The sequence below is a fragment of the Dryobates pubescens genome, chromosome 27 (assembly GCF_014839835.1).
Source record: "Dryobates pubescens isolate bDryPub1 chromosome 27, bDryPub1.pri, whole genome shotgun sequence".
Taxonomy (NCBI): Eukaryota; Metazoa; Chordata; class Aves; order Piciformes; family Picidae; genus Dryobates; species Dryobates pubescens.
Window position 1 is genome coordinate 14917754 of NC_071638.1, and position 25611 is coordinate 14943364.

Genomic DNA, 25611 nt, shown 5'->3' on the forward strand with positions numbered 1-25611 from the left:
CTCCCCCAGAGTACAGAAAGCTGTACTCTGGGGGAGGTTTGGTAGGACTGCAGCACACAGAAGACAAGTGGCATGGGAGAGCATAATTAGACAACTTCCCACCCAGCCTGTTTAGCTGGGACCTGCTGAATAGCCACTTTGGTCCCTTGACACACAGACAGACACAAAAGATCTGCTGCTGTGGAGATATGCGGTGGTTCTATTTTTTCACTTGAATGCTCAGTAGATGGACTTCAGCTTTGTATCATTAGAGCCACTTGCAGCCTGTGGTTGATGTCTTCCATGCACATTTCCACAGCCAACTGAAAGGGCTCACTGAAGTCTTACCAGTCAGGGCTGGAAAAGACTGTTCTGCAAATACTGTAAAAATCCCAAGTCTTGCAATAAAAATCAGTCTTAAAATACAAGTCTAAAATTAAAAGTTTATTTCCATTTTAGAAAGAAACAGGAAAATATGTACATGAATATCTTAGAGCTACACAAGTGACAGTGTGTTGTTTCCTTTCTACCTGCAGTTCCCACTACTGCTTGGCACTTTGAGGTAACGTCATACACTTCTCAGTGCCTTTCAGATGTTTAACAATACACACAAGACAAAGCTTTCAGTGGAAAACCAGGTAGTATTAATCCACCTCAAAAATATTTTTGATTCAGTATTCAGTATAGAAAAGACATCAGAAACGTGACTTAGGCCAGCAGTATGCATGGAATGCTGGTGAAGAATACAATCTGAAAAGAGGCAGCTGCCTTCTGTCTGTGCAGGTGGGCAAACTGAGGCTGCCTGACTGCTCATTGCCTTGCAGCATGTCATCTGCCAGTCCCATGGACAGTGTTTGACTACAGTTCTCCAAATACTTTTCTTCCACTTAAATGGCTTACCCAGCACTTTGTAGATGCAGCTCCACATGCAGCCAAAGAGAACTCTGCCTCATCAAAGAAAACAGGACTGCACTTTGCTTCACACTTGTACAATCAAAAAGTATGTACACTTTGTCAATCAGTGGTCCAATCAGCAGACTGTTTAGCTGGTATTTTATTTGTATGTACTTACTTTTGGTATGAATACAGATCCCTTCTATTAATAGCTTTTTTCCCCAAAAGTAATGGGTATATTGATTTAGCTGGCTCAATTTGAAAAATTAAACTCTTTTTGCCACTAATCCAACACATTTTCACTTAAAAGGCTTTTAAATTCTCCTGTAAAGGACAGCACTGTAAGCACAAGTGACTGTGCCTGATGCTGGACTTGTGTATGAGCACTTTGCTGGACTGGGACTAAGGCCTTCAGCTCCTTGCAGGACTAAGCACGGGAGAGACATTAAAAGAAAAGCAACAACAAAAGTCCACTCACCATGCCTAATGTGGACTTCGGGTTTAGGTACTCATGTTGAGAAGTCAGTCTCCATGCATGTGCAGTAGGGCAGGGAAACTCATCCTCTCCTCCCTTAAATGATTAGAAATGGTAGGTGGAGAAACTGGTTTCCATACCTCAGCATTACACTCAAAAGCCCCTGCAGCAGGAGGTATTGACTATAACTGACATTCCTAGAAAAAAAAATGTGTTACATAGTGAAATTCTACTATACTAGATCTAGCTAACCAGTATTTGTTCTCAGTAAAAATACATGCTTTCAACAGAAATGGTGGTTAAAATATTTTATTTTTTATATCATAGAACATAAGGTTGTTTAAATCACTTTAAAGGCACACGTTGTTAAAAAATACTTCAAATTTACATCACATGTACAAATGCATAAAACAGATGTACATGTCACCAAAAAAATACAATATGGCTTTGTAAGGTTGAGGCAGGGCTGGGACAATTCAATGTATTTAAACTTTACAGGATGCTGTTAACACTGAAAGGACTGACTGAGACAGAAAAGAATAGACCTCAAACACTGATTATGCTACATAAACAGTAAAAGACATTGAATATACAACATTGAGCATTCGTGTATGGATTCATAGGACTGTTAGTTCTGCAAATTCATCAGCCTTTCCAGTGCCACTGAGTAAACAGCCCGTGCATATGGACCTGCCAGTTTGCAACAGGGGGAAGAGAAATTGCAAATTCTGTCCACAAACAGGCTCCTTGAAGAATCTGCTGATATGCTTTGTAGGAAAAACAAAGAATGAAACAATAGACTTAAGGTATCAGCTGAAGATCATAATTGAGTAACGAATGGACAACTTGCATGGCAATCACTTCTGCCTAAAAGCATAAAATATTAAGTCTGCAAGAATGCTCCATGACAATCGCTTAGCATTAGTCCCACCCAAATTTAAGGCTCATATCTAAAATTTACCTTAGATTTGATTTCATTTGTGTAAAATTACCTGAGCAGATATCAAAGATCTACAGAGCTTTAAAAATACCTGCAGATACCTTAAAAATCTGTAGATAACTTAAAGCAAAACATCAACATATCGAATTCTACCAGCTAAAAATTCTAAAAACCCCCCCAAACCAAACAGTATTTTGGTAGGTCAGTAAAGCCAGGAGCAGAATGAGCTTAAGCTTTTGCTTTCATCTTTTAAAAATGTGCATACAATACAACAGAATTATTCAAATAGGATTGCTTATTTGTAAACACATGAAACCTCAAAAAAAAGAAGAAAAGAAAAAAATTGATCAGGAATCAAAATTCAAGCAGTCACTAGTCTTCTACAAATTGTTTACAAATGCTGCTTTTCCTCTTGCCAGAGATGGCTGGTGGTTTCTGAAGCACTGACAGATGGAAAATAAAAGGACCTGCCTCCACTGTATTCTGTGTTACCATTTACACTTTGTGTCCGAGATGTGTGAACCGCTGCCCTTTTCATTTCTAAGGTTTTACTTCCTGCACAACTGCAAAGACCAGACCCTGAAAATCACCTAGCACCATCTTAAAAGCTGTGCAGGATTGGGTTAGATTTGACAGGTTTAAAGATAAAACATGCAGTTACACAATTTTCTGCAGGGGGCCTCACAACATTTTCAAAGTGCAAGGCAGAAAGCAACAGGTTGCATGGCCAGACCAGCTCCCAGCAAAGTCAATACCGTCACAGAAAGGAGCAGCAGACCCTTAACTTCCTTTAAAAAGCTTGGAAAAGAAAACACGGCACAGAAGATACATGTACATACTTCCAGCAAACACAAGACCGAGTGGGGTGATTTCCAGTGCAAGGCTTTGGAAATGCACCCTACTAAAAGCAGTTTGTTGATTTTATTAAACCCAAACAACAAATACAAAACACAACATCACCTCTTTTTCCTCCCGCCTCGCACACTGGTTTCTATCTTTCATTCCCAAAAGAAATTAATACAGACAGAAACTTCGCTTTAAAGGGATGAGCAACTGTATATCAGCCTGAGAAGCAAATACATCAGGATAAAACTCTGATATGACAATTACAGTTCTCTGTGTTGTTGAACTGGGACTAGCTGATTGCAGAGGGCGCTTTACAATCATTGACAATCCTCTATAAAGGGCACCAAAAAATTCCTATGAAATATGAACCTAGGAGTAAAGAAAAATAAACAAACAAAAAAGAAAACTAATAGATTGATGATGGATGGCTGTCCTGGATAATTAAGAAAGAAAAATCACAGCAGTCTGAAGTACCCATAGTTCTGTGTACAGATAGCAGGAAATCCAAATAAAATGCTATAGCTAGTTTGAAAACCAAAATTGAACACAGCTTTTCTATTAAATAGGTTAAAATATTAATTCACTGAGAAATTACATTGATAAATAAGGTATTTTTGTGTATGAAAAATGAGGGGCAGGTACTCTTAATTCCAGACTTCGCCCTAATGAATGAATGGTCTGAGAAACAAAAGTAAATTGTACAGTAGTTCTAGTCTCTTAAATTTACAATACTGAATCCAGCAGGATTTGGCTAAATAATACAGTTTAAATAAGCTAATCTAAAGGAACAGACTGTCCTGTAAACATCTGACAAACCACACTGCATTCTGATGGCGTGGCTATACCTTCTCTGTGCAGGAGAAAGACGGTTCAAGTGGTGGTGGTAACAAGGGATGCAATCTAAAGGCAACGTTCCTGTTCTTCAGTAAGGCTTGTAAAAAAATTTGAGCAGTGTACGTATGACAGCCTGTACAATTCTTAAATCTTTTTGAAAGCTCAAGTTTAAAAAAAGCCTAAATGTTTTCAGTATAAAAACACACGTTGAGAAGACGTCCTTCTAAATTATATGTAAAAGTGTCTGGCACCAGAAATGACCACTAGGTATTATTATACCTATGGAACAAAAAAGCAAAGAATCACTCAAGACAAATTTCCCTGAACTTTGGAGTAGATGCAGCCAATTAGGTTACTTCCTATTGTTCCTCTGGAAAAGAAGTCGTGAACTTACACTCTTCAAGCTGTCTGTACTACATCACCAGTAATATGTATATTATATATACAGTATGCATATATAATATATTTGTGTACATTTCTTTTACCTCAATCTGGAATCACATGGTTTCATGCAACACATCAGGAATCAAACTTACTCATTAGAACATAGCTGGTGTAACTTTAGGATCAAGTCTTTTATCATACAGTGATTTAGTGTTGCTCAGCATCAATCATCTCTGGGTCTAGAACTCTCATCTCACCCTTCCTTCATTCCCGTTCTCACTTGTTGCCTCTATCACCCTTTGTCAGCCATCTTCTTCACAGTGCCTCCACTCGATGTTCAATGTTGAGATCTTATTTCTGTCAGCTTCTGAAGATAGCTCTGTGCTGCTGGCATTGAGAGGATAAACTGAACTGTCCTTTGACCTATTCGGTAGCAGCCATATCCCATCAGTCCAAAAACTGTTGCTTTTATGGCAAATTTGAAAATCTTACTTGAAGCTGACGGAGGAGGCACACTGAAGCAAAAGATATAAAAGTGATGTTAATATCCACACAGCTGGAAAGAACAGGCATCTTCCAATCCAAACATGGAACTTTACTCCCTTTGCCCCTTAGAGTGCAGGAAACATGCAGTTAACAGATGTGGCATGAACAAAACACACTTTCATGCTTAAGGGCTGCAACCAAATGAAATAATAAAACCAAAAATGTAAAAAATAATAAAGCCTTTTTCACTTAGGCACAACGCCACTCTTAATGGCTACGGACCTTGACTTTCCCATCACACTAACATAACACTAAAATAACTAAGAGAACCTCAGGACTTCTGGATGAACACTAGAAGCTAACACTTTGTCAACCTGTTTATGATGTTACTATTGCACATCACTTTCTGCAAAGTGCCGCTTGCTATTTGAAAGGCTCTACTATCCTAAACTGCTGCAGAGACAGAAGAAACATAGGACACAGCCTAAGACCAACACCTATACAATCACTCTGCTGTCATTCAGGGTGGTGGAGGGAAACATACATCAGGACCTGATCAAGTTTGCACATCCAGAAGGGCTAAGTCTGGAGCAGATTTGGGGGGGGTGTTTCAGCAAGGTGTACCCTGGGGATGCCAGGCTTACTAGCCTAACTGCAGCTCCCAGCATAAGCATGTTGAGGGTAAGTCTCTGCAGTGCGAGAGCCTCTGAATCTCCACAGATGACAGTGCAGACCAATTAGAGGCTTTGCACAAAGCTGTCTTCACTCTGGTAGGTTTTGCTGGCTTTGAGACCTTCACAGAGCAATGTGTAAGTCTGCACTGGCCTCCTGGAAGCAGCAGGGCAGAGGTCAACAGGCACAATGCCTGCCTTAAAGTAACCTTACTCAATTAGCATATGAAGAAAACTGTTAATATCACCTCAAATTAAAACTGTCTTTGAAAGCACAGCCACATGCACATGTAGCCCTGCACCTTCGCTAACAGACTCCGCAGCACCTCATTTGGCCCTGCACCCACAGCATGCCTACACTGCAACTAAAATAGTCCTCTCACAGGGTCTCTACACGTCTTCTCAAAGAAGCCACAACTTCTCATTTATTTCACACAGCAGTGCAAAAACGAGGTGGGCACACTCAGATCAGGTTAGGCGTGCTGAGATAAGTATAAACCAGACTAAGTTTAGATCCAAGCACTCAAACTAGGGCAAAGTTATTACTGGTAAGATTTTGCTTATTAAGGGAACATAAAGAAGAGGTTTTTTTTAAAAGAATATACACTGAATAAACCATGGAATAAAGTCATCCCCTTACACCTTCTTATGTGGTTTTCTGTCTATTGTTTCTCAATTTCCATCCCTTAGTACAATTAAAAAAAATCAGTTCATAACAATTGCAAGCAGACACTAAAGTCTGCTGAGACTTAAGTTAAATGCACGAACTTAAAGGGAAGTCTGAGAAAAGATCACTTCACAACTTGTAAAACCTAACTAAATACCTCCAAAAACAGTAAAAAACCCCAAACCTTTCACTTAAGAGAGGTGGCAACCACTAATGCACAAAAAATACTCCTGTAACTGGTCAGCAGCTGCAGAGCAGTAGCATGAGGGGTAGAAGTGGAACAAGAAATGAGTCTCAGAGATAGTAACCTTATGAACATCATTTAGTTTATACTGTTTTGGAAAGTCAAGTTAAAGCAATATTCATGTCTTATAGAAGATACTGGCAACCATTCCATCTAGCTATGCCATTGGCACAGTAAAGAGAATCAAGTCAGAGTTTAAACTTTGATGAAAAATGCCCTCTATGAAAGCTTGGAGGACATGCAACCAGGCTTTTGGCTCTTCAGTTCTGTAACGTCCATGATGTAACCGAAATTGCCCACACAGATATGGATTTGGACAACCTTATTTCATGCATTACTTGTGAGGATGCAGAGAAATACAAAGATCTGGTTTGTGACTCCAGGTGAGCCTTAGCTTTGAAACAGACTTTTAAAGGGCTAGGCAGGGCTTCTGTACATTGCATTCTGGGATCCAGACACCAGAAGCCTCTCTAAATTGTATTTTAGATGCCTACATACACTGTTTCATTGGGGCACAGTCTCTTTTGCTTTTCAGAGTCTCTGAAGAGATGGGTGAGATGCTTACACACAGTAAATCAGTGATTGCCAATATCTGGAAAGCTCTATCAGCCTAAAACACCATAGACCAGTCCTACCAGCTGATACTATAAGCCCTCCTATATTTCTAAAGTCCTGACCTTTGTGGCTGTATAGGATACACAGTCTGAACATTTTGGTTCTTTAATTCCTTCCTTTACAAAGCACATGCATCTATTTCAATAGGTACTTTGGAGCAAAAGTTCACCAAGTAGGTAGCTTATATCAGCCCATATGCACACTAAAATGTGCTATTACTTACATATGTACAGACTATGAGCAACCATGATAATATGCTTGCCAGAAACAGCAGTGTCCTGACAACGCACACTTTGCACCAGTTTATATTTACCTAAGCTACACTGGAAGCCTGGTTTTGTTTTTACCATTTTCTGTAGCCCTTATTTGAATTACTGTTTTAAAAGCCTTAAGTGTGGATCAGTGAATTTTCTTTCTAGACAAGGTCATCTTCTCATCTCTACTTCCTTCAATAGCCAACTATTTACTTTTTTGCTTTGATATTTTCTTTTCCTTTGCTGAAAGTACAATGTGCAAGCACAGCAAATCAGTGAGCTGACAGGGCAAATATGACAGCAATGATGCTTCTTCAAGCTGTCTTTTATCAATTTGTCAATTATTGCTGTCTTTTAGCAATAGAGGCTGTTACATGAACAATGTTTACCTCATTATTTCCTGGATGTTTAAGTCAGAGTTCCAGTTCTTTTCAATTCCAGGTACATGACCCATCCCAACAACACCAACTACAACAGCTGGGATGTATTTTCTAGGTTCAGCTGAAAAAGAGATGGAGTGAAATAAACACATCAGGAAAGGAACGGATTTCAAGCTATAAAGAAATAGGTAATGTCTGAGATTACAAAAATGACATTTCCAAGAGGTAAAGACTTACTACTAGACATTAAAACTCTGTTACATACTAGAAATTAATGCTCATCTCACCTATGGCATCTTATGCTGAAAGTCTGAAAAAAATAATGTAAAAAAATAAAATAAAAAATGAATCAGCAAGGTTTCCAGATTTTTGGAAACACTTGTTTCAGGACACAGACCTGACCAGGGCTCATAAACCAGCCTCAGGGTAAGAAGCTCAGCAGATGCAACCTAAATGAAATTCATTCCTTCCCTGTGAGCCATGTTTCTGCACTGCATATTAGGAACAGCCATGGTCTTTGCTATCTTCTGAACAGAGCTTTCTCCCCCACTTAGGATGGTGGCAGTCAGTACATATACGAACTGTGACAAGACCTGAGTTAACAAGCAGAATGAACAATTGGAGAATAGCACTTGAAATCACAACTGCTCATTAGATTTACTGTTACAGACATGGCCTCAGCAAGTAACAGCAAAAGAAGCACTATTTCTGTATAGCAGCTAGCCAGACACCATGCAACATCTGCTAGCTCCCATCTACCATCCAAATTCAACACCACAGTGGAATTTAAAATGCTGTTCCTGAAAGTTTTGGGATTCTCTTTCCCCCAGTAAAAATATGTCATCACATGACAATAAAAGTAATTCACAGAAAATTTTAAGTAGTAGTAATTAGGCTGCTTTCCTACATGGGGAAAATTATACTTAAATAGACTACATAAATATAAAATGTGAGCAAGTTCCATTGTCTTGCTTTAAATATCCACACTTGACTGTCCCAGAAGTAAGTAAAAAGAAAAAAAATCAAACAGCTCCTCCTAAAATGGAACAAAACTGTATTGAAAACACTAGAACTATTACACACCTTCTCAAAACTGTTTCTTTGGACTTGACTTTTCTCAGTCTGTTCTAGGGTTGCTCTAAATCAGAGCTGCAGTTACAACAGTGGCAGAGCACAGCACCACAGCAGAACGGGCTGTCCACAGCACATCACATTCACCTTCATCTGTATGTTCCTGTCTGCTGCTGGGCAGGATTCAAAGATGACACCAGTAAGGTTTAAAGCCCTGCCTGAATCTTAGTCCTGGAAGAAACTTTTATCCTTCTCTCAGAATGTTTTGTATGGAATAAGGATAGAATGGAAAACTGAATGTGAACACTTCATCTGCCAGCTGTTTGGAGAAGTCCACCCAAGCAAATAGTCCAAGGCTAACAATAAATCAGATTTGGTTTAAAAATACATCAGACCAGAAGTCTAAAAACTTCAGTCCTAAAAACAGTATTCAGAAATTTCCCCTTACAATGTCCCTACAACAGGAAATGATTGGACAATGGTGGTGATGCCCTATTTCTGCTCCTTTGAACTGTGGGGTTTTGTATTTTGCTTATAAATCTTAAGTATATAATTTGCCATTTCCCCCCTTTTTCGTTTTGCCTCTCACAAGCATGAATGAACAGTACAACAGATGACACGTATATAAGCTGCACAGCGCCTAAACAAAACGCCTTGGTATTGTCTCTTCTCAAATAAGATACTGAGACACATGACTAGCAGTCAGGTAGTCCCTCATGTTCTTGTCTTTTTTTGATTCCAACTTCTATTTTAAGTCCTTCATAATGCCTTCAATTTCAAAGGCATTCACTAAAACAATGACCCAGAGACTGAGCTTTTAAGAATGTAGAGTTAAAGCAGTAGATTCCTTCTCTGGCTCATAACCCGTCCAGGATCAACAATAAAACTGAATTTCCAGCCTGCACTTTGGACCAAGTAAATGAATGCATCTGTGTCTCTTTCAGCCATATCAACTGCACTAAAGGAAATACTGTGTCTTTGGACAAACTTTATGAAGGCCACACATATATTATTAGGCAAGTGAGAGGAAAGAAGTAAGTGTAATCCCCTTGCCATTTTTTCAGTCAGTCACAAGACAGTGCCAGTCTCTGACTTCAAACAGTATCTTAAGATAGCAAAAGTCTGTAGAGGGAGGGCATGCAGACCACATTTGGCAGAAAAATACTTCCAAAGGCCATAGAAAAGCAATCATCCTGTATGCCTATGCCTTGCTGAAACATGCAGAGTCACATGTTCTATTATCATTGTCACATCAGGGTTCCTAGCAGCTCAATTTATATTAGACACAATATGAAAAACTTTGAAATTAGAGATAATGTATTTAGGAAGAAATGCATCATCACTAACTGCTCAGGAACAATAAATCTGGCATGATAACATCGTGAGAGACACATGACATAAACCTAGACTGTCTCATGCTCTACTGTAGTCCCAGATGCCTTCCTTTATCAACAGTAATTAGTATTTTCCAGTTTTGAATAGCACAATGAAAAAGTTGTAATTTGGAGTCTACTGATCTAGGTGGTTGCAACAGAAGCATCCCTAATTTTTTAAGCACTGTGATGTGGCACACAAGAACAGAAAATCCCACATTTCCTGAGAAGAACTGAAATTTGGATTAGTATACAAAGAACACCTTGCTGGTTATATATGCTTTAAAACAATTACTTTCTGAAGCTCGAGGTAGTTCAATCTGCTTTGCTGCTTGCTTCAGCATGTAGGTCAAGTAAATGTCTCGTTCTGAGACAATCGTTCGATGAAGATCAGGGAATTCTCCAATCATTTCTGCCATCATCTGCTCCAGTAAATCCTTCTGTTTGCATTTCTCCACATCATCTTTACTGAAAGAAAGGAGAGCTTTCTCAGTATTTGTTATGCTTTTAAAGCCCAATACAAACCAATGAATAAAAACAATTCAGTATTATATGTATTCAGCAACCAACTCTACACTTCTCCCCCAGTTCTTCTCTCCAAAAGCAAAACAACCTCCATAAACCTGAAATACTAGATACCTAACAATGCCTCTACAGTAAGAGGAAGAAGAGAGGTCACCTGCCCTTAGGCAGTGCAACTGGATTTTCACCCTCCCCAGTCTGAAAGCTGACAAGTCAGAGAAAAAGCACTAGGGCTTCGAAGAAAATATATGTTATCACAGTGTTCCATTTTCAGTGTATATTAATATCCTTAGAAGAGGCAACACAGAGCACTCCCGAGACAGCAGATCTGAACACAGAAAGGCTCTATTTCAGGGACAAAAAAAGCACACCATAAGGTGCAGAGTTTGAGGAGATGGAAAGAGCTCTGCAGGTTCCTAGTGTCAATCACAGGTCTTCAGCAGGGAAGTCAAAGTTATAAATCAGTTCCCTGAAGAGAAGAATAGGAAACTGGCAGAAAATAAATAAAAACTGCAGAAGTAACTGTAATGAGCTTTTTAATTTTTTGTAGGTGCTGTTAATCATTTGTTTGTATCTATAGAACCATACAAGCAGCTGGTTTTGCATCACTGTCTACTGAAGAATGATGCCAAGCACCGTTTCTTTGGTTTTCAAGATCAAAAGGATGCTACAAATGGCAACAGGGATGTCCAAAATCTGAAATGCATTGCTCCTTACAACAAAAGATAGAAAAGCTATCAGACTGACACAAATTTGATACTGAATCATGCCATTTTGTACAGAATCTCCTGCTGATAGTTGGGTGCACAGTATCTCCCTCTTCCCGACAACTTCCAATCAAAACCACCTTTCCTTTTCAACCCCCACTCTCATGTTATTTAAAAAAAATAAAAATCAACTGTATGGCAACAACTGAGATTTTATGTCCAAGCTTCAGTGGAAAGCTAGTGTGCATATACTGTAATTACCTTAATGTTGCAGTTCAAAACTGCAATGTTCTTAGGATGGATAAAAGAATGCAGAAAAATAGATCCTCCAATGCCCCTCAAAAGCCTGCATGTAGTTTCACGCTGGTATCAGGCTAGTAAAAATACTTCAAAGTTTCACTGCATCAGGCTGGGTAAGAGGACTGAACAATTCACCCTGATAAACATACAGGATGCTTATTCATACCTGATTGGGTCAGATAAGAAGCAAAGGCCCCAGGCAAGCTTGACTTTTTGCCAGAAAGAAAGTGCAGCAATTGCTCTTTTAAATGTAACAGGGATGGGTCGGTCTCCAAGATGGAATTTACAGAAAGGTACCTTACTGGCCTGAAGGAGAAAATACAAATCACTAGTCAGTTCAGTAGTTCATACTGCAGCACAGTACATCCTCATTAAGAGGATGCTTTAATGTTACACAAGGTATCCTGAAAAAGAGTAAGCAGCCCCATACTTCAACATAAAAACCCCCATTTGGCTTTACTGTAAATACAATTTACAAAATACTTCATCAGCTGCAAGATGTAGTAGGTATTACAGTCAAAACATTAAATTGCAATGCCATCCACTACAGATTACTTTTACCTAAGCAGGTGTAGGAGCTTTTTCCTTACGTTGCTCAACACCTTTCTGGGTTTGAATGAAATGAGTGCTTGCTTGTATTGCTTTAACATAAAATTTGTCAGGATCAATCGCCTACCAGTTTGTCAAGGTGAAACATATTCCAGGAGGAACTTAAAAACACGAACTGATACCAGATACCATATGACAGTGCAAGGCGAGTCTTCACTGTAGGCTCAGACTGACAAATTTTAGCACAGCACATAATTTCTAGAAAATTATTCCCTCTGCACACCTGTATGTTAAAAGATTTCAAAGCAACCACTTTAGAACAGGACAGAGGTAATATACAGATATCTACTTTTCTTTCCTCCTTAAAATGGAAAACACTTCAGAATTTCCCCTCCGGTCTGGAGTGCTCAGGAAAATAAGCCTTGAAATAGTTCTCTTTTTGTTAAGGATAAATACATCAACAGCTCTGTTATCTCATATTTCCTTACCTAATTTACATAAAGATATCAAGTTACATTCTGCAAGATGGACACATACAGTGAAAACAGTGTTTTGGTATTCCCAGACAAAAAAATACACAAAACCAAGCCAAAACAAACAAATAACCCCCCCAACCCAAAAGCAAAAAAAACCAAAACCCAAATAGTAACTATCATACACAGCTGAAGTTCAGACACTCTTTTCTTCTCAGTATCACAGCTCTAAGTAGTACAAAAGGGAACATCAAAAGACCAGAGAGGATTAACAGACCAGTAAGAAATTTCACTTCCCCAAATAATCTTTCTAGAGGAATGTGTTAAGTGTCATTAATGCTTTAGAGATGGTTTTCACAGCCTGAAACCCTGACAGCACCAACAGTGGGACCACAATCCATATATAGAATTCAAAAGCAATTCTTTTACAGGAACAAAACAAATTAGTCATCAAATAAAATCAGTATCAAGAAAACCTTTTATCATTTGAAGCCTTTTTGGAGTTGCTTTCATGGCACTTAGGGGTACAAATCTCTGCACTTTCAAGTGTATTTTGAAACTGAAGATCATAGGCAGAAATATGGCCAGTCAGTAACAAATGGCTTTATTTAGTTTGACTCTGGGAGCAAAAGGGTAGCAATGTGACCTCAGAAAAAAACATTTCAAAGTTCACACCTCTTTGAAAGCCTCCCTGAATTCTCCTCCTGGGGCCATTCCCAGCTGTTCTGTGATGTGAGCAGAAACCTTCAGAAGCAGCATTTGCATCAATCCAGACATGACTCCATTCTGGCAGAAGAGGGAAATAAACAAAACAAAAACATCAACAAGCTGTGTGAATTTCTCAGAAGAATACACTGTTCACACTCATGAAAAAAAAAAAAAAAGGCACATTAATTATCATAGTAAAGAAGCAGCACCAAGGCTACCTCTTTTATTTCTGTTTGTGTTGTGATGTATTTTTGCTTCAGTGTGGCCAGAGTAGCCTCCCTTTTCACAAAGATGTATGGCAGAGTTAAGAAAACAAGGGAGGACAGATAGACCTACCTCAGAATAGATTTACTCTGTTTGGTCAAAGAAAGTGTCTAAACTACTGAACAGTAAAACAGCTCACACTATGAACTTAACTTTTCTTGCTCTCATTACAAAAATTGGGACTAGGGAAGTATAATCCATTGAATGTGTAGTGAATGCTATGTTGCAAGGATACTGAAAGGGAAGTAGGTAGTGGTCTAATCTTAAACACTAGGCTGGGCACTGGTTAGGTTAACAGACACAGAAGAATCTGGTGTTGCACAATAAATTGCTTGCATGACTTCAGCAAGTAAAACCTTAGAAAAGCCTCACAATGCTGAATATGACTCACTCCCACTCACTCCCAGACTGAAGGCCTCTCCTCACATAGTCCCTTACTTTCTGAAGAGAGGCTTAAAATCAAGACTCTTCCGTTTTAAAAAGAAAATAATTCTTAAATATATATTTATGCAAAAATTCCCCTTCCCCACCCTTTTACACTAAAAATGAAAGCAACATCTCAAAGAAATACATTCACAGCTATTCCTCCTGTCCAGCTCTGACTGTCCTCAACCAGTTATTTTTGCAACTGAGTTACTAGACCCCAACTGTATTCTGTACTTTGGTTACGCCGTCACCTCTCAATTTGGCACCAGTCCATACCACTACCAAGAGGGGCATTCCCTGCCATTCCCTCACCAGAGGTTCATTTCCTGCTATAGCACCACCTTTAAGCAACTGGAGATGAGGTTACACAGGATACCTTGAGTTAATATCACTGCTTGAAGTTACCACAGGTTATTTGCTGACTGATCTGCCCTTCAGGACTGATGTATTTGAAGCTGCATTTTCACATGCTGACAGAAAGATTCATCCTGCTGGCTAACAGAGTGTCCAAGGCATTTGTGCTCTTAACTTGCATGGGACTCAGTGCCTGTGCCATATTTGCTCAGTAGCAAGGAGTAAAAGGTGACAAGTAGCCATATGTAGAAGCACTCACAACCAACCAGCCACACAGATAATGTTGGGATGTAAAGGGCAAAATGCACAAAAAAGAGGTGAACAGAACAGTAAAAAAGGTTATTGTCAATACCAGATTATTCAATGCCAGATGAAGGCAGGCTGACTATGAAAGAGCAATAAATCCCACGTGGTTGGCAATAATTTCATAGGTTAGATGCAACAGACATAAATACAAAGCAATGCACAAATAGAAAGCAATTGCTTTCTAGGTTCCACAGAAGGGCCACAAAGATGACCAAAGGGCTGGGAAGCCTGTGATATAAAGAAAAGCTGAGAGAAATGCTAAAACAGCAAGCCCTGTTCAGATTGCTGCACAGTAATGGTATGGATACAGAAAGGACAGAGGAAACAGGAAGCCAGGAGAGAATACAAGATAAAACCTATCTCACTAGTTTGGTTTAAGTCAGCTGTTACCATGCATCTTCAAGCAGTCTGCATTTGATCCAGGTACTAGTCTGCAATGTCCCTTTGCAGAGAACTACCTTTTTGCTTTCCATTAAGCAAACAACTGATTTGAAATATAAGGAGGGGCTGAAGGAAGGTTGTTTTTAACCTACAACATTTCCTTGATAAGCTGTGAATACCACCACCCCTTGCAAGCACGTCGCAGTTTCATACTAACACCCTCCTTGGTATCCAACTTCAGTTCAGAGCAATGAAATGCTACTGAATCAAAAGGGAAAGGCTGGAGGTTTGTTAAGTGTTTGGGATGTGGGATTTTTCGGTGGTGGTGGTTTTTTATGGTGTTCTTTGTTGTTGTCACTTGGTTTTTTTGTTGTTGTTTGTTTCTTCATTTGGGTTTGAGTTCAGGGTTTTTTGGTTGGTTAGTTGGTTTTTGTGTGTTCCCCCCCATTTGAGACTACATACTGAGAACTGTTATTTCAAAAGGTGTAACACCCACATTTTACTATTTGCATTGTCCCTGGTGACAAAGGAGACTGAAACTGAGCTGTAACAATTGGCGGGATCTTTGCAATATTCTCGGGCTTTGGAGTCAACACAGTTGTTTCCTACTGTCTGCATCTACGATCACTTCAAGCCCTGGTAGGAAGTGCTAATTACAAAGCTATCAACATGAATTTATGTTACAGAAAAAACCCCAATCTGTTATTTTCCTCTTAATGGAGAAACACAACAAAATTTGTTTCATTTAGCTCTGATATTAAACTGCCCCAAAAACATCAACAACAAAAAAACCGACCCAGGCTTCTGTGCTTGTTGAATAGGTCAGAAAATCCCCAGCTGTGCTGCTCTGGCTGTTGTGAAGATGCTGAAGATGCATCCTTTCAGCTATACACATCAGAACTAGCCATTGTATCTAAGAGACGGAGGCAGCAATTCCTGAAGTATGCAAATGTTTTGCAATGTTATTTCATTTGACAGAAGTAAAGAAAAGAGGAAACACGTTATTGCCTAACATTGAGTCAGAAAGCCTGCACTCAGACATTATGTGCACAAACACACAAGTAGACTAGCCCCCAGTCACTGCACTTACGCATGGATGCACATTACATTCTTATGAGGGGTGCAACCCTAGAAATTCCCTCAATTACATCAGTACACCAATTCCAATATATAATTACCACACAACCAAAATCACAACCTATTAATCTGTCCATTCAGCTGCACATTGGAAACTGTTCTTATAATTGACCATATGCTGTCATTCTAATCAAATGCCCTGTCATTTTAGTCAACTTTGTGCTGTTTCACTGTGTCTAGCTTCTTTAAAGGCAAACTAACTTGACAAAACTGAAAAAAATACAGAACACACCCCACACATCAAAACTGCCAGAGTAGTTATAATTTTAATCAAATCCCCCACTTTTCAGCCCAAACCTTTCAAAAACCTCCCCCAAGGCCTACTGTCAATTAGAACTACTCCAAAAAAGTGTATGAGAATTTGAAAAAAGAGCAACACACTGGGATGATGAAGGAACACTGCAGCTAAACAGATCATGACAGACTATAGAAAAACCAAGTGCTCCATATATAGTTGTAATACAGATTTCACTAGTAATAATATCTTAGCAAAGCATTACAGTGACAATTTGTGTCTTGCAAATGGCCTAAGTGCCAAGCCCAGGAGGATTCCTGCCAAGGCCAACAACTGCCAAAGCAGTATTGTTGTGGAACAGAAGCACTCAATACTTCAGCTGAAATCAAGTTTGCCAGTGTAATGGTACTCCCTCCTAGATGAGCAGTATTATGTTCTCAGCTGGTAGGAACACTGGTTTTGGTTGCAACTTGACAAACTGCTCTTAACAGAAACTTTTGCATTCTCACTGTGGGAATACTGGCTGGATGGCCATGCCCTGAGTGGTGGTGAATGGTGCCACTTCCAGCTGGCTGCCAGTCACTAGCGATGTCCCCCAGGCATCAGTGCTGGGCCCAATCCTGTTTAGTATCTTTACTGATGTTCTGGATGAGGAGATAGAGTCCACCATTAATAAGTTTGCAAATGACACCAAGCTGGGGGCAGATGTCGATCTGTTAGAGGATCAGCCGGCTCTGCAGAGGGACCTTGACTGGCTGGGCAGATGGGCAGAGTCAAACATGATGACATTCAACAAGCCCAAGTGCTGGGTTCTGTATTTTGGCCACAACAACCCCACGCAGTGCTACAGGCTGGGAACAGAGTGGCTACAGAGCAGCCAGGCAGAAAGGAACTCAGGGGGTACTGGTTGACAGCCAGCTGAACATGAGCCAGCAGTATGCCCAGGTGGCCAAGAAGGCCAAGGGCATCCTGGCCTGAATCAGAAATAGTGTGGCCAGCAGAAGAGCATGGGGGCAGAATGACTTCCTAACACTGGTTAGGCCAACTGTGTCCAGTTCTGGGCCCCTCAATTTAAGAAGGACATTGAGATACTTGAATGTGTCCAGAGAAGGGCAACGAGGCTGGTGAGAAGTCTCAAGCACAAGCCCTATGAGGAGAGGGTGAGGGAGCTGGGGTTGTTTAGCCTGGAGAAGAGGAGGCTCAGGGGAGACCTTGTTGCTCTCTACAACTACCTGAAAGGAGGTTGTAGACAGCTGGGGGTCGGTCTCTTCTCCCAGGCAACCAGTGGCAGAACAAGAGGACAGTCTCAAGCTGCACCAGAGGAAGTTTAGGCATGAGGTGAGGAGAAAGTTCTTCACAGAAAGAGTAATTGGCCATTGGAATGTGCTGCCCAGGGAGGTGGTAGAGTCACCCTCCCTGAAGGTGTTCAAAAAAAGATTGGATATGTCACTTGGAACCATGGTTTAGTTATCATGAGCTGTTAGGTATTGGGTAATAGGTTGGAATTGATGATCTCTGAGGTCTTTTCCAACCTGGTTGATTCTGTGATTCTGTAATACCTGCTTTATAGCTTGTTGAAGTTTTTCCAGATTTATTTCTTTGGCTTCTTTCAGTAATGTCTTTTCATCCATTTTTAACATGGAAACTCTATACTGGCATAGTTCCACCACAACTACATCAGGCTGCACTTCTTGTATTGTCTGAAAAAGATAATTTACACCAGTTTAGGAAGGATTAAACAGAAACGCAGCCAACAAATACTTTCATGAGAAAAGGGACTTAATAAAAGCACATTAGAGCAATCATTTTCAATTAAAAGAACCGAGACAAAGTAAATAATGCTTCTCTAAATAGCTATGTACTGACAAAAACATTAAGGAAAAAGTCAATGAAATGCTTTAGTTACTGATGTTTTAGAACAAAAAAGACTGAGAGCACATTGTGCTGGGAAGAGGTGAGAAAAACGTGATGTTAAGACTCTCCACATTTCAAGAAATTCCTTTTGACCACACTCTGTGATCATTTGCAGTCTCAGTTAGAATAAGCTTTTAAAAACCATGGTTGATGGTTCTTGCACAAGATTCCTCCTCCTCCTTCTCCTCTAGCTCCTAAAGAATAAAGCCACTTTCAACTGCAGACTTTGGATGAATTACAGTATGAAATAGTTTCTGCTTTCACCAGCGCTTCAGACCCATTTCCATTTTGAGAACAGAATCAAGTTTGGGAAGGCATGGTTTTACAGCTCAGTATTATACACCCTGGGCACAGACAAGCTGTAAACTGCAGGTTTTGTTCTAGGCTTTGCATCTTCTTAGCACATCCTCATCACAGTGAGCATACAACAACTACTGTACACACTGTTGGTGCGATACTGTTATTGTGACAGTAATCTTCATTAGTAAGACTTCTAACACTGGCACTGTATCTGCATTGGCTGTTCAAGGCCAAATAAAAATATTAGATACAGGAGAGCGATGCATTCTATCAAAAAATTAAGTTACTATGCCTGCCTCAGCTCATGCCACAGGACTATTAGCCCTCTAAGAGCCAACAAGAAAAGGAAGAGTCTTCAGTTTACAGCATAGAACTGAGTCAGGAAGCTGGACTTCATTCTACTTCATGGTAAGTTGAGAACAATCTAAACATGCTGATGAAGGGCTTCCACTTAATATTTACCTTCACTACATCCTTTTTGCTGCTGTCACTGAAGTGGGCTGTCCCAACCACATATACTTTAGAACCATCCTCAGTGCCAAGCTCAGTCACAGTGCTTGGTAAAGCAGGCTGCTTCTGCCTCTTCTTCATTTTCATCTCCAGGAGAATTTTAAATGCATCTGCATCAGCTATACACAAAGAAAAACAGAACAGCACACATGACTACAAAGTGCAGGTAAGTAAAACAGAAAATAAAAATGTCACCACTAAACATCAGAGTGGAGCTAAAAGGCCATCGATTTATCACTGTAATCTTACATTCAATTCTGAGGCTACATCATTGAGAGTGCCACCACTGGAGAGGCTGCCTCCAAGCATGGGTCTCAGTCCAGGTTTCCTACCCTGTGGACACTGGGACAGGTTGTCCACGCAGTTCAGTAAGGGAAAGAGAGAAGCTGTGTGGCAGGTGAGGTGGATAGAGAAGCAAAGAATACTTAGAAAAGATATACACTAAATTTAAAGGGGAAAAATTAAAATAAAATAGCATGTTTTAAATACTAAACCAAAAGCATCCTTTGGGGGATTTTATCTGTGTGAATGATAGCAACACATGTACACTGGTGTGAGTACCCTGGTAAAGTCACCTACACATACTGGCACATATAGGACACCTACGGTACCAGTCTTAGCCTTTTCTGTGGTTAACACAGTAAGGATAAATATACAATTGAAAATTAAACCTTAAGAGGTACTCAGGTCAGGAAACAAATCACTCCTCTTCTAGTTTCAACAACAAACTATTTAAGACTAAATGCACAACGTAGTTTAGCCTATCTATGTTAAACTTGCCATGGAAAATTGGAAGGTCTGTCAGTTCCATCACAGTTGCTTGTTAAATGCCAGAAAGCCTCATTAACTGAGATAGAGAAGCTTCAGTTTTACATCAATAGAAAAAAAACAGTAACTTTGCATCATCTTTAATTTGTAATGTATCTTAGGAAAAAAAGAAAAAAGCATCAAGCAGGAAAGCAGAGTTTTGTTTCCAACCAACTCTCTTTCTTTGGCAAGCTGCTGCACAAGTTAGCAGAGGTCTCAAGTGGTCCAGAAGCCTGGAATAGGATCATAATCCCAGGAAAGAGAAAATAGGTTAGTGAACAGTTTGCAGGCAGGATGTCAAAGATGCAGATAAATTACAGCCTCCTACCATACATTTATTTGTTTTACCAGTCTGGTTGAACTGCGTGGCTCTGGCCCCAGATCTGTCCCACAAATACTTATCTCACAAGATTTTATGTCAAAAAAACACAAAATCCACCCCCAAAAGCCACCCTCCATGATCCTTCTTAGTTAAGATTTTTAGCAGCATAGTACTTCATGGTCAATACCCAAGAACATGGTGTGCTGCAGTCAGTATGGTCTGACCTAAGACCATGTTGCTGCCAAAACAGACGGTGATGCTAAAGTGGGGAGGGGAAAACACAACTGTAAAAGGAAGAAAAGGAGATCAAACTGTTGCATTTGTAGCACTCTCAGTCACACAATCATAAAGGCGGCCACAGTACATGAGCTGAAATCTACTTAAGCAAATATCCTGCCTCCCACAATGGTAGCAGTGGGTATCTAATGAAGAATATAAGAAATTGAGAAGCGTGAATCATACCTTCCCCAATTACTCTCCCAGTCCAGAGCCATTTATAGCACAGATATCCTACTTTAAAGTAGTTTTTATCTATTCTCCCCCCCTTACTCTTAAAAGAATTTAATGTCTTACTAACTTTTCAAGCCTTCATACATATATTCAGAACTGGACTGAACAATGTTTCATGTGAAGAAAAACTGCTGCAATGTTGTAGTAAAAGATGTTATTATTCAAGGACATAATCAAGTTAAACATTCTCAGGAGTGGCTATTGTTTTTATTAAACCAACTTCTCTATCTGGAGAAAAAAGCAACATACAGAAAAGCTAATCTGTTTCTTTAGGTCTGAATGCTTTTTCCCATAGCTTCAGTCAAGGCTCTGTTTGCTCCCATGACTGTTACTTCTGAAATGTGTGATCCCTAGGGATTATTCAGCAACTTCAGCATTATAGTTCTATTGCTCTTACCTGCTAATTTGCCCTAAGGTGGTTCAGAGCCTATTATTTGCCAGAAGGCACAATCTGAATGCTCCTGTTGTTCAAAAGGAGCATCATATACATTAATATCACAATGGTATAAAAATAAACACAAAGTAAATCCTAAGAAGCCTTTCTTTCTCAGAGGGAGAAAGAAAGGTAGGGACTGATATTCTTCCCAGTTTTTGCTGGAATACTTCCATTCCTGCATGCTGTAGCCTTGGCTTTCATACCAAATTATCATCATGCTAGTGTGGGCAAAGTATTCCATATGGAACAACTGATTCAACATCACAATGCTGGATGCCAAAAATCAAAGCAAATGCTTGCGCATCTCTGGCTTAGAGAGCAACAACCGAGCGTAAAACAATAGCCAAGTAGATCTGTTAAATCAAAAACCACTTCTGGTTTTATTTGAAAGCATAAGCACAGAAGACTGAAGATTGACAACTGGGGTTATGCAACTGGGTTCTACAAATCACGAACAATTTAATCGGATGCGACCTCATTCACGCCGCCTTTTTGTGCTAAGAGCCATAATTCTTAATAGGTAAGGAAAAAGCATGGACCTTTAGCTTAACATGCTTCCAACATGATATACCCGCCCCAGTCAAACCAGAAACATACAGATATTCTGTGACACACTTGATGTTTCCTTTGGGCCATCTTCTGGTGCATCAGAGGAGGACATTGGATCTGCAGCAGCCTGTGTGAAACAAATTCAAAAGGAGGCTGGGAATTATAATGAAATGTTTTAATACCTCTTTCCCCTTGTGAGTTTTCTCAACCTGAGCCTACATATAATATTCAAGCAAGTAAATAATTTAAACAGTGTCAAGAGTTCAAAACGTCTGTGGTTTCAGAACTGTTTTGCTCCTGGCTGGGTAAGCCTGAGAAAGATCATGTCAAAAACTACTTCATACTTATCTTAAAATGTAAGGTTTATACCTTACATGGAATGAAAGCAAAACAAACTGATTCCCAAGTAAAAAGAATACATTTATTTCTAACACTAGTGTTTTCTGTGTTGGAAACTAAAACATTTACCAGTTACTATAACAACATTGCCATTTATTGACTCAACTACCAGCCAGCGTTAGTCTGTCAGGAGTCAGCACTCACAAGTATACACACTTCCATTCTAGAAGACTCCATTTAAGTATTTTATTCTCTTGAAATAACACAGTAAGCAAATTGAAATTGATTGTTTGTGTTTGTTGACTTTACAAACATTAGAATTTAAAGTCAAAAGGATGCAAAGCATCTGCATAGTTTTATTCTCCAAATCAGAAGGCTATTGAAAATATTCCCAAGGACTGACTTTAAGGTATTATCATTAGAGGTATTTGAGGCAGGTCTTCAGTTAACAAAATCTTTAACCAGCAGGCAAGTTTCAAAACCTATGCATAGAATTCAAACAATCCCAGTCACTCAGCCTGTATCATCCTGGCCAAAGAGGTGCAGTTAGTGCATAAGAGGGAGACTTGAGAACTAGGGAAAGCTCAACTATAAACTATCCTTAGGCAACTACATTAAATTGAAATAGAATCAGGTTGCTTATTGGTAGAATTTGGAATTCTTGAACCACATTAAATCAAAAAATTAGAGAAAGTACCTTCCAAATGGAAGACAGTATTCATGAGTTAGCAAGCAGGCAGCAAAGCTTTCCTGAAGGGTGTCAGTTTCTTAGCTAGAATGACTGGTTTATTTACTTTGTACTTATCCTGGTAAGATTTAATACAGGACTGTACAAAGCACATCTGACTGTTAAGAGCTTTCAAGAAGAATGATTAATTTCTTCTTGCATTCCATTGTGCCAAACAGTAATTTTCAGATAATAAATACTGGGTGTCTTACTTTGGCCCCAAGGAAGGTAAGGCAAAAATTACCATAGATTTCATGGAGTAAGACTAGAAAGTACAACAGCTTTATGGTGCAAAGCTTAAAACATTCACAGTAACATATCATTCTTTCATTACAAAGCAGAAGTCTGTTCATTGACAACTGCAAACTGTAATAACACAACAAATTGCAATTACATTCACAAATCTAATTTAATACCAGCTCAGCTTTTGATCACAACATATGGTTTGACTCTCCTGACTGCACATACAACTCCAGTCACAAAAATATTTGGGAAAAATGTATCCTTCTGTAACATAAGGAATTAATCCTGTCACTTACGCTGGGTTTGTGATCATAGCAAGATTACAACTTGTAGCCATTTTTATTTTAGTTTGTTTTGTAATTAACTACAGAACTTGTAAACCAGAAAAAGGGTTTGATATCTTTGTATACGAAAGGAGAAGAAAAGGAACATAAAGAATAGCATAAAGCAACTGGCATTCAACTTGGCAAGGTCCTTAACAGCGACATCATTTGCATACAATCTATTTGTGTGATTTACTCACATGATATTTTTTCCTCCTAAAGGTTTAAACTCATAGGTTAGGCTATTTTCTGCAAATAAATTAATACAAAGCATCTTTTTTAGCTTTCATAATCGCAGGGAAAAGAACCCCGAAAAGAACTTAAATGTGGCCTAAAAAGCGTGCTCAGCCCCCACTATCCCTCTATTTTAAAAGGGGTCTCACACTGGTCATCTTGACCTTCTGACTTTGCAGTCCTTCCCTCAGTATACTGAGTAGAATGACTTGGCTGATTCAGTCTTGACCTTCCCTGCAATTCTTCTGAGAAAAAACACCATTTCAGCTCCAAGCCTTACCTCAGGCTGTTGCTCCTCTTGCATCCGTGCAGTGCAGGCTTATTTTCACCAACCACACAAGAACTGGAAGAAGTAGAAAAAATGGAAGGGAATTAAAATTTAGTGGCATAACCCAGAATATTTAAGAACTATAAGGGGGAGGAGAGGGTCTGGGGGGTGGAGGGAAGTGGTGTCTCTATAATCTCTAACGAAAGATGAAAGTAACAGAAATGGTACATTGAATGTGCGTAAATGCTAACTTTCCAACACTGCTGTTAAAAAAAATAATAAACTCTGAACAGAAATCCCCCACTATAATCCCCCTACATCAGCAGGTTAAAACTAGCCTGTTCCAATCTAGTCCCTGCATTAGCTCTGACAAAGAAGGGAATCAGAACCAAGAATTTGCCTTTTTTGCTGTCTTAAGATTCCACAAAAGTGGCCTTTTCCTCCAGATCACTCATAATCATAGAATCATACCACAGAATGCCAGGATAGAAGGGAACTCAAGGGTCATCTGCTCCAACCTTTCTTGGCAAAAGCATGGTCTGGACAAGATGGCCCAAAACTATCTCCAGATGAATTTTAGAAGAGTCCAATGTTGGGTAATCCACCACATTCCTGGGGAGATTATTCCAATGCTCTCACTGTTAAAAGTGTTCCTCCTGTGTCCAATTGGAATCTCCCTCAGAATAACCGGTATCCATTACCCCTTGTCTTTTCCAGGTGACTCCTTGTAAAAAGGAAGCCTCCATGTTCTTTGTAGCCAACCTTTAAATACTGGAATACAGTGATAAGGTCACTCTACAGCCTTCTTTCCTCATGGCTGAACAAATCCATTTCCCTCAGTCTTTTCTCATATTAAAGGATTTGCAGCCCTTTGTGGCCTTTCTCTGGACCTTTTCCAGTCTGTCTACATCTCTCTTGTATAGCACAAGCAAAACTGGACTTAGTAGTCCAGATGTGGCCTGACAAGTCCTGAGTAGAATGGGGTCTCTGCTGGAGATGGCCTTGTTGATGTAGCCCAGCCTCCTATTGGCTTTCTTTGCCTCAACAGCAGTGTTCATTCATATTAAGCTTGTTGTCCACCAGGTCCCTTTCCACAGAGCTTCTCTCCATCCATGTACTGTGCTGCACTCCTGGGTTATGTTTTCCCAAGCACAAAAGAGAATCACAGAATGATAGGCTTTGGAAGGGGCCTCTGGTCCATCTAGTCCAACTCCTTCAGAGAAGGTTCACCAAGAGTAGGTTGCAAAAGACAGCATCCACACAGGTGTTGAATTAATCCAGAGATGGAGACTCTACCACCTCTCTAGGAAGCCTGTTCCAGTGCTCTACCAACCTGAAAGTAAAGAATTTCCTCATGATGTTTAGATGGAGCTTACTATTTTCAAGTTTCTGCCTGTTAGCTCTTGTCCTTTTACTGGGCACCACTAAAAAGGACTGGCCCCATCCTCCTGACAAGTTATAAACACTGAAAAGATCCTCTCTCAGTCAAGTCCCTCAGCCTTTCCTCACAACAGAGATGTTCTTGTCCCCTCATCATCTTCATAGCCTGTTGCTGTACCCACTTAAGCAGTTCCCTGTCCTTCATGTCCTTAAGCAGTCCCCTGTCCACTGGGGAGCATAGGACTGGACTCCAGATCCCACTGGAGGAACCTCC

At 39.8% G+C, this 25611-nt stretch overlaps 1 protein-coding gene across 2 annotated transcripts; it reads right to left on the reverse strand.

Annotated features, from left to right (window-relative positions):
- Positions 1–2130: 2130 nt before the first annotated feature.
- On the reverse strand, positions 2131–24069 carry TRABD (TraB domain containing). Of its 2 annotated transcripts, none has more exons than XM_009897343.2 (9): positions 23970–24069; positions 21872–21950; positions 19152–19318; positions 18035–18175; positions 13340–13450; positions 11809–11948; positions 10409–10581; positions 7679–7790; positions 2131–4867 (listed from the first exon to the last, which is right to left on the reverse strand). In XM_009897343.2, the coding sequence occupies exons 1-9, from the start codon at positions 23991–23993 to the stop codon at positions 4690–4692; spliced, it is 1125 nt and encodes a 374-aa protein (XP_009895645.1). In that variant the 5' UTR covers positions 23994–24069; the 3' UTR covers positions 2131–4689. The 2 variants fall into 2 exon arrangements, with proteins under 2 accessions (XP_009895645.1, XP_054029785.1); XM_054173810.1 differs by lacking the exon at positions 23970–24069 and adding an exon at positions 19449–20239 and having other exon boundaries at positions 21872–21952.
- Between the last annotated feature and the right edge of the window lie 1542 nt (positions 24070–25611).